Source organism: Apiospora phragmitis (genome assembly GCF_038363925.1).
Source record: "Apiospora phragmitis strain CBS 135458 chromosome Unknown utg000005l:1.0-4161743.0:1.0-4166827.0, whole genome shotgun sequence".
Taxonomy (NCBI): Eukaryota; Fungi; Ascomycota; class Sordariomycetes; order Amphisphaeriales; family Apiosporaceae; genus Apiospora; species Apiospora phragmitis.
This window is the reverse complement of record NW_027117403.1, coordinates 2,996,883-3,006,694: the sequence shown is the minus strand read 5'-3', so window position 1 is coordinate 3,006,694 and position 9,812 is coordinate 2,996,883. Positions and strand designations below refer to the sequence as shown.

At 29.0% G+C, this 9,812-nt stretch overlaps 1 protein-coding gene across 1 annotated transcript; it reads left to right on the top strand.

Moving 5' to 3' along the window:
• Positions 1-3,762: 3,762 nt before the first annotated feature.
• On the top strand, positions 3,763-4,146 carry PG994_004925 (uncharacterized protein; the record flags this gene model as incomplete). Its single annotated transcript, XM_066856334.1, has 1 exon — positions 3,763-4,146. The coding sequence occupies one exon, from the start codon at positions 3,763-3,765 to the stop codon at positions 4,144-4,146; it is 384 nt and encodes a 127-aa protein (XP_066718501.1).
• Positions 4,147-9,812: the final 5,666 nt, after the last annotated feature.

The window sequence follows — 9,812 nt, the reverse complement described above, 5'->3', positions numbered from 1 at the left end:
GCTTATTTAATAGAATTTTTAAAATCTTAATAAGTTATTTCTCGGCGTTCTTATTTTTTATTTATATAAAAGAAGTTATCGTTTAATCCGTAAAATATTATACGTAATTTATTATTATATTAAAATATGAATTTATTAAATAATATATCTTGTTTTATCTCTTTTTAAGTCCGATATAATTAAGATAAAATACCTCCGCACGGCCGGGAAAAATATCTAGGAAGACTGTATAATATTAGTTTTTTAATATATCTAGCCGTCGGTATGTTCCGATAAATATCTATACTTTATTATAAAAGATATCGTATAGCTTGCCGGTATAGTTCTTTTCCTTTCTCTATACCTTCGAGAAGGTAACGACCTTATTTTGATCGATTTTACCGTTATAAATAGCTCGGCTTAGAAGGATATCGTATTTCGTAACGTACACTGGACTAAATAATTATACGGTCTAGTCCGGCGGTACCGGAGTTAGAAAAAGAAAAGGGACGATATTTTACGACGTTTAGGTATTTAGAAATTTAAAGTTAGACGTCGGGCCTAAAGTGTCCCGTAATATCGCGAACGATTACTCCGTATAGAGACCGGGTATCTTTCGCTTAGGTGGCGGTTATTTAATTATTTATTTTAAAAAAGAGTATAGAATATCCTTTTTCGGGTTTCCGAAATCGGTTTTGCCGGTCAGTCCTATTAATATATAAGAGCGGCCGGTAATATTAATTATACGAGCTTATTTTTAAAAAATCCGTTTATTAATATATTAATTTCGTTTTTTTCGAAATAATAATAAAGCTTTTTTTAAAATATACGGTTAATTTAATAGAATTAATATTTAATCTATTTTTAAAACTTTATATTAAATACTTTCTAAAGGAATATTTTTTTTACTTTTTAATATATAAAATTTTAAAAAATATTATATAAGGTACGTCGTAAATAGTTTAAATATTATTTTTTCGGAAAATATTTTTAAAAGTTCGAATTTTTAAAAAACGAGGTTATCGTTCTTTTTTTAAATTATTAAAAAGATCCCGATATTTTAAAAAACTTTTTTATATATAAATAGTTCGGGGTTTAAAATCGTCGGTTTATTTAGGTTCGATATATCCGGGCTCGGTCCCGATTCGCCGACCGTAATTAACTCTATTTTTAATAAGGGTTATTATTTTATAAATCGTATAATAAAATTATTTAAATATATAATTATATATAGCTTAGCTAATTTCGCGTATAATTTAAAACCTAGTCTCTTCTTTATAATATATATTTAAAGAAAAGGGTTCCTCCTCGTATAGTTAATTCAGTTCGGCTCTTCCTCCGAATTTTTAACGGGCGGAAATTCTCGGGGCTCTTTAATACGGTCGCCCTTACGTTGGTAAAGGCGTAAAACCGTCTCTTTACTCTTATGAATTTATAATCGCTATAAGTAATTATTAATTAATATTAAATAAGCTCTCGTATATATAATAATTCCGGTTTTAATCGGGGTTTAATCGTTCTTATTTTATTATTTATATCTATCTTCTCTATTAGCTACGAAGGGTATCGTATGCCCCTTTTTATAAAATAGAAAGGGGTTCGTACGCGTAGGTACGTAGCACCCCTTTTAGGGTAATATGGAAGACCTCAGTTCCTGCTATTCTAACATTTACTAAAAAATCTTTAAATAAAGTATTAGAATAGCTAGAATTAAAGCTGTTTATATTACTTTAAAAAGAGTATTATATACCTGCGCGTACGAACCCCTTTTCTATTTTATTAAGAGGGGTATATAATACCCCTCGTAGCTAGTATTATAAATAAATATAAATAATAAAATATAATAATATAATACTACTTAAACCCCTATTTATACGTACCTACAAAAGCTTATTTAATATAAAGACCTCGAGTAATTAATATTAATTAATAAATTAGCCATACGCGTAGAAGCGTACGTCGAGAGACTAGACTCGCATAGCGAATAAAAAAAAGGGAAAAGAAAAAAAAGAAAAAAAAGAGATATCTTCTTTTTTAACGAGGTATAACATATCTCGATATACGACGGCGAACTTATTATTATTATATTTTTAAACGATTAAAATAATTAATTAAAAAGATTTATTATTTAATAAAATTAACGTTAAAAACGTATAATATTACTTATACGACTTAAGTAGGTATCTAATACCGGATTAATATAACCTATTCGTACGAGACTCTTATAAAAAAAAGACTCGTTTTAAAAAGAGGATCTAGCTAAGTTTATTATTAATATAAAAACTACTAATATTAAAATATTAAGAACTAAGGTTTTTAATACTATTTTAAAAAAAGTGTTACGTACTTACGCGTACAAACCCCTTTTCTATTTTATAAAGACGGGTATATAATACCTTTCGCAGCTCGTATTAAAAATAGATGTAAATAATAAGAATATAATAATATAACCTCGATTAAACCCGGAACCCCTATACGTACGAACAGCTTATTTAATATAATATAATAATAGTTTTTAATTTATATATATTACTAAGCTATTTATTAACCTTTTTTTATTCAAATATAATAATTAAAAGTGACCGGAAAAAATAACACAGGCATTAATTAATTAAAATAAAGCTTTTATACTTATTTAAACTCCTTTAGTTAATAATATATTATAATTAATATTAAAAAAATATATTAAATTTTAAGCGCTAGATTTAATACTTTTATTAATAAAATTAAACCCACTTTATTATATAAAGCTAGCTATTTAAAAAGATTTAAAAAGATAACAAAAAAGATTATTTATTAATTAATACGAAATTATAAATAGTCTTTGAAAGTAGTAAATAAGCTTTTATACATACGTATAAATAAGGGTTTAAGTAGTGTTATATTATTATATTTTATTATTTATACTTATTTATAGTCCTAGTTACAAGGGGCATTGTATACCCCTTTTAATAAAATATAAAAGGGGTTCGTGCGCGCAGGTATATAGCACCCTTATTAGAGTAATATAAATATCTTTAGTTTTAGCTGTTTTAATAAAAAGAGAAATTAATACGAAATTATAAATAGTCTTTAAAAGAGAAATTAAAGCTTATAAAACCACGAAAAAGCGAAGGGTATAAATTAATTTAAATTCGAAATTTAAATTAATTAAAAGCATATAACGTATAAAAGAGACCCTAGATTAAGTTAAAATTAAAAAATCGAATTTAAAAAATCTCTTAATTAAAGGTAATAATCGTCTAGTCCGATCCACAGCATCTTTATAAACTCGTCTCGACGAAATCGATTCAACTTTTTACTACTCACTCGATTATAGATTACAACCCTTTTTCTTCGGCCATTTCTATTAATCTGAATTTAGTTAATAAGCTTTCTTTATTATTTGAAATCAGGTAGTACGCTTTCTTTACTATCTGAAATCAGTTACGAAGTCGAACGATGGCTATCCTCGAGGAGCAGCATTGGACTACCCTTTTCAAATGGATCGAGGGTCAACCAGCGACCAATTTTGTCAAGATCAAGCAGCATGAGGCTTAACGAGACAAACAACTAGTAATCTGGCTACACGATTTCTCCCAAGTTCCCGTACCAAGCTCTATCGTCCCTGCGACGCCCGCCGGGAAAGAAAATCTTCCATTAAGCAGCTCAAGTCAAAGAAGCACCCCGAAAGGAAGCACCCCGAAAGGAAACACCCAAGAAAGCTCAAGCCTCCAAGGAAGCTCAAGTCGTACAAGCACTGTCGGACGAGTCTTCCAACCTCAGTTTCGTCCACTTATGGTCATGGAGTTGGCAATGCTGAAGCATGATCCGAGCCATCATCTGTGGCCTAAGCCTTTGTGGCTCTTGGGCGACTGGCTTGCACAAACCGCCGACGAGGTTTTGGAGATTCTAAAAGATGTTTTCGGATACTTGCGTGGGTGTGCGCCCTTGAGTGTCGAAGAATTGGCCAATCCCCATGAGGGTGACATCAAGCCGAATCAGTACCCATTCAAGATTCCGGTGAACGTTGAGTTGAACGACGAGTTTCGAGGAGATTCCATCATGAGGGGGCTGTACTTACCGGCCTATAACCTTCAAGGCAAGCGGCAGCATTGCAAGGCCTACACCTACTTGTTTGATCTTGAAGTAGGTGATATGGGAGCGGTCATCAAGATACTGGACTGACGAGAGACCCCCGGCGCCATCGAAGTTTGCGAGATACAGGCTTTGATTATCCTTCTCAACCGGCAGACGGTGATGAATCCCAACAAGCAAAAGCTCAGGGCCTGGGTGATCTCTGTCAAGGAGAGTCGCGGCTTTCGTGTTTTAGAAGCTTGGATAGACCACAGCGTTAACCCGTACGAATTTCACTTCGCTATCCTGGGTGAGTGAGACTGGCCTGGATGGGAAGGCAGACCAGGACTCCCGAAAACCATTGACGGAAGCACCGAGGAGTGGAAGTGGCTGCTGTCCTGAGCCTTGGCGCAGCCTATGGACCCTTGAAGTCGCAGCTGAGGTCTTGGAGGCCTCAGGGTCAATCACATGCAGCTCTGAATTTGGCCATACCTATAGAGCCCCTGGCAAACATCTATGGCAATGGTAGAAGGTAGTTCATAGCTAATGGAATCAGAAGACCGCCTATAATTGCTGTGTCACAAGTAATAACGTGCATGTATCGATGTAATCTAGCACCGTGTTTTCACTACGTGCGAACCACCCATGGGTGACCTGGGTCGCTTTAGGGTTTATGGCTGGATACCCGTAGCACAACCACTTGCACCTCCCGGATAGTCATGTTTTTCTTTTTTTGGACCATCGCCACCAAGCCTTTAGGGATAATTTGGCGGTCTGGCTCAAGTGTTAGGAACGCTAGTCCTTCTACCTTTAAAGCCTTTATCATGGGTCCAGTGATTCTCTCGAGCCATTGTCTAGATAGCTTTGTTGTCTGCCACTGTGTCTTATTTTCCTGACTTTACAGTCCTTGATATAATTCGGCTTATTAGGGTTCTCTTATAAGAGATAGCTTATTAACTTATATAGTTATCTTATAATTATATATAATATCTCTAGTAAAATATAATCCTTTTTTAATAATTTTATAAAGTTTAAGTATATTACTAAATTAATTACACCTTAAAAAGAGAAAGCGCTATTCTAAGGCCTAAAATTAGCAAGCGTGGGATTCTATTTTATAATAGCATGAAAGTGAGGTAGTAAATAGATAGTGGTTACTCTCGTGTATTGAGTACTTAGCCCCTTAACTTGTGCCCCACTTGCCCTATTAATAAGTTTAAGTAATCCCCTTTTTATTAATATATTTTATAAGCGAGCTGCGCACTTTTTATTATTAAGCTTTATAACTTATAAATTAATCCGATTATAACGTTTAAAACTAATGAAATATATTAATAATTATTATTTTTAAAGGTTTTTATATTATTTTAATAAGTATACGTATTATATTTAAGTTTTTTATAAATTCTATAACGTTATAAACGTGTTTTAAACGTTTTTATATAATTATTCCTTTAACGCGATTCGTTTTATAATTATTTATTAATGTTTTTTTTTAAACTATAAGTCTTTTTTAATTTATATACGACATAATTTTTTAAGTTATAATCGTTTTTTTCCGTACGGCGGCGCTAGCTAAATATCTTATTTATCTTTTAAAGTGTTACGTTCTTACTTTTTAAAAAAGTAACTCGGTATATAATTTACATTATAACTTAAACGATTTAATTAAAATTAATTAAAATAAATATTAAAAAGTTATTTTAATATTATATAATACGGTTTTAAACGTATTCGATTTAAAATTAAGTTTTAATTAAGTTATTTAAAGTTTTTAATTCTTAAGGGATAAATAAGCCGAAAGATATCCCCGGAGGTATTAAAATATATAGCTTTATATTTAATTATAAAATAATATATTCCGGATTATACGAGACGAGTCTTATTTTTTAAAAGCTTTTTTATATATTCGAAACAATAAAAATCGCCTAGAACGCTTTTAAAAACGCTGGTAAGAAATCCTCCTTAGTATTAAATGAGCTTTCGTACGTACGTATAGGTTCCGGGTTTAATCGAGGTTTAATCGTTATATTCTATTATTTTTATCTATATTTTTAATACGAGCTACAAGGGGTATCGTATGCCCCTTTTAATAAAATTAAAAAAGGGTTTATATACGTAGGTACGTAGTACCTTTTTAAAAGTAATATAGAAAACTTTAATTATTGCTATTTTAATACTAATAGTTTTCTATTTTAGCGATAGAATTAGCTTTTTCCCTTTTTTTAAATACGGGCCTTCCCTTCTCGAGGGTCTTATACGAATAAGTTATATTAATTCGGTATTAGGTACCTATATAAGCTATATAAGTAATGATATACCTTTTTAATATTAATTTTATTAAGTAATAAGTCTTTTTAATGAATTATTTTAATTATTTAATAATAATAACGGTAATAAAAAAAGTTATCGTATATTAATATATATTATTTTCCGTTATAAATTAGAAATATTAGTTTAAAAGTAGTAATAATAATAATGGTGCCGTCATATATTACGATACGTTATACTTTATCGAGAACGTGCGAGTCCAGCTTTTCGATATACGTTTCTATACGTACGGTAAGGCTGTTTATTAAAACTATTTACTCGAGGGCCTTATTTAAGGATACCTTGGTATGGGCGTTTACCGGGTTGTTCTTATTATTAATATAATAGATTTATGAGATCTATTTTTTTTCGTATAATTTTTAAAAAGATATAATATTATTTATAAGCCTTTTTTGTTTATTATACTTAACTTAATTAAGTAGTTATAAAAAGACTTCGAATTTATATAAAAGGTTATTAATATATTTTAAAGTTTATATAATTCTTTTAAGCGTAATACTTAATATAATACCGTTATTTATACCGGAAGTTATATCGTATAGTTTATTAATTAATACGTTCCGTATAATTCTTTTATATTTAATTAAGCTCTAATAAATAATATTCCTTTAAATTTTAAACTAATCCTGTATATAATTTATCTCTTAGTTTAATAAAATTAAATATTTAAGTTAAGAAGTTAAATCTTTATTATTTATAAATAAGCCGTCGGTAAAGATATATATTTTCGTATAATAAAGGTTAAGCGAGATATATTTTAAGCCGCGTATCGAGTTTTAAATTTATTAATTAATACGCTCGTTTAAGCTCTTAATATTTTTATTTTTTAAGGTCTATATTTAAATAATAATAAATAAGTTATACGCTATTTTTAATTAATAGATAAATACTAAGTATACTTCTTTTACTCGGTAAGAGACGTATTACTAGTTTTTATTAATAATGTTTAAGTCGATAAGCTTTAATTAATTAGCTTATCCCTTTTATTTAAAAAAGATATCGTATAATTTTAATTAGATCTTACTTTATTAAAGTCGACTAACGTGTTTTTAGTTAAGATATTCTTTAGCTTCATACGGAATTATTCTTTTATTAGCTTTTTTTCCTTTTTTTAAAAAAAAAGGTTATAGCGAAATTAAACGTATTATCGGTTTATATTATTATAATACCGAAGCTATTAAGTCTTTTCGTATTAAATAATAAATAGGCGTTATATATTAAAACTATTATTTTTAAATTTTATACGTAATAATTATAATATGTTTTAAATTAATAAAATCTTAACTTTATTAATTCGTATAGGGGTAATATAATTTAAAATATCGTCTCTTCGAGATATTAAGTCTTTAACTCTATTAATAAATATATATAAATTAATCGGTTTAATTTATTATATAATTAAATATACGCTTATATAATATCGTGTAGCTTGTTTTATATATTAAAATTTCGGCTTAAAATCGGTTTAAAGGTTAATAAGAGTTTTTAGATTATTTCCTAAATTATTAATAATTAAATTAGAATAGCCTATTTTTTTATATCTCCGTAACTGTTGGAACAGCAGGAACTAAGGTTTTCTATATTTCTTTAAAAGGGGTGCTACGTGCCTGCGCGTACGAACCCCTTTCTATTTTATAAAGAGGGGTATACGATACCCCTCGTAGCTAATAGAAAAGATAGATATAAATAATAAAATATAATAATATAATATTAATTAATAATTACCCGTAGCGATTATAAATTAATAAAAATAAAGAAACGGTTTTACGCCCTTACTAATATAAAGGCGACCGTGTTAAGGAGCCCCGAGAATTTCCGCCCGTTAGAGATTCGGAGGAAGAGCCGAACTGAATTAACCGTACGTGGAGGAACCCCTTTTCCCGAGTATATATTATAAAGAGGAGACTAGGTTTCGAATTATACGCGAAACTAGTTAAGTTATATATAATTATATATTTAAATAACTTTATTATACGATTTATAAAATAATAACCCTTATTAAAATAAAATTAATTACGGTCGGCGAAACGAGACTAAGCCCGGATATATCGAGTTAAAATAAATCGATAACTTTAAACCTTAAACTATTTACGTATAAAGAATTATTTTAAAATATCGAGATTTCGTTAACGGTTTAAAAAAAAACGTTAACCTCGTTTTTTAAAAACTTAAACCTTTAAATATATTCTTTAAAAAAATAACTTTTAAATTACTTATAATATATTTTATATAATACTTTTTAAAAAACTATATATTAAAATAAAAAAAACCTTTTTTTAAAAGTTTTTTATTATAAAGTTTAATAAATAAACCGAGTATTAATTCGATTAAATTAACCGTATATTTTAAAAAGAGTTTTTTAATTATTTTAAAAAATACGGAGTTAATATATTAATAAACGGATCTTTTAAAGCTAAGCTCGTAAGCCTAGTATTACCGGCCGCTCTCGTATAATAACAGGACCGACCGGCAGAACCGATTTCGGAAACCCGAAAAAAGGATATTCTATACTCTTCCCGAGAATAAATAATTAAAGCACCGCCGCCTAAGCGAGAAACACCCGGTCTCCATATAGAGTAATCGTTCGCGATATTACGGGATAATTTAGGCCCGACGTTTAACCTTACATTTATAAGTACCTAAACGTTATAAAATATCGTCCTTTTTTTTTTCTTTAATTCCGGTACCGCCGGATTAGACCGTACGATTATTTAGTTTAATATACGTTATAAAGTACGATATCTTTTTAAGCCGAATTATTTATAACGGTAAAATTAATTAAAATAAGGTCGTTACTTTTTTAAAGGTATAAAAAAAAGAAATGAATTATATTAATAAATTATATAATATTTTTTATAATAAAGTATAGATACTTATTAAAATATATCGATAACTAAATATATTAAAGGATTAATATTATATAATTTTTTTAAATATTTTTTCCGGCAGTACGAAGGTATTTTACTTTAATTATATCGGACTTAAAAAGAAATAAAACAAAATATACTACTTAATAAACTCGTATTTTAATATAATAATAAATTACGTATAGTATTTATAAATTATATGATAACTTTTTTTATACGAATAAAAAATAAAAACGCCGAGAAATAACTTATCGAGGTTTTAAAAATCTTATTAAATAAGCTTTAACTCGTATAACGAGCCCTTAGAAAAGGATTCGAAAGAGAGATCGCTCTCTATACCTTAGTTGTACGAGCTTATCGAGGAGTTCCGGAGCTTATACCGGCTTTTATTAACTAAAAGCTTCGCGTATCGTTAAGTATAATAACGGATTAGAGGTTCTCCAAATAATATTTAACGAAGGAATTATATCGAAACACGATTACGAATATATATTTAATTAATAAACGGTTTATAAATAACCGTACGAAAAGAAACCGCCTAGCCTACGGCAGTAGATTATTATATAATAGCCGACCACT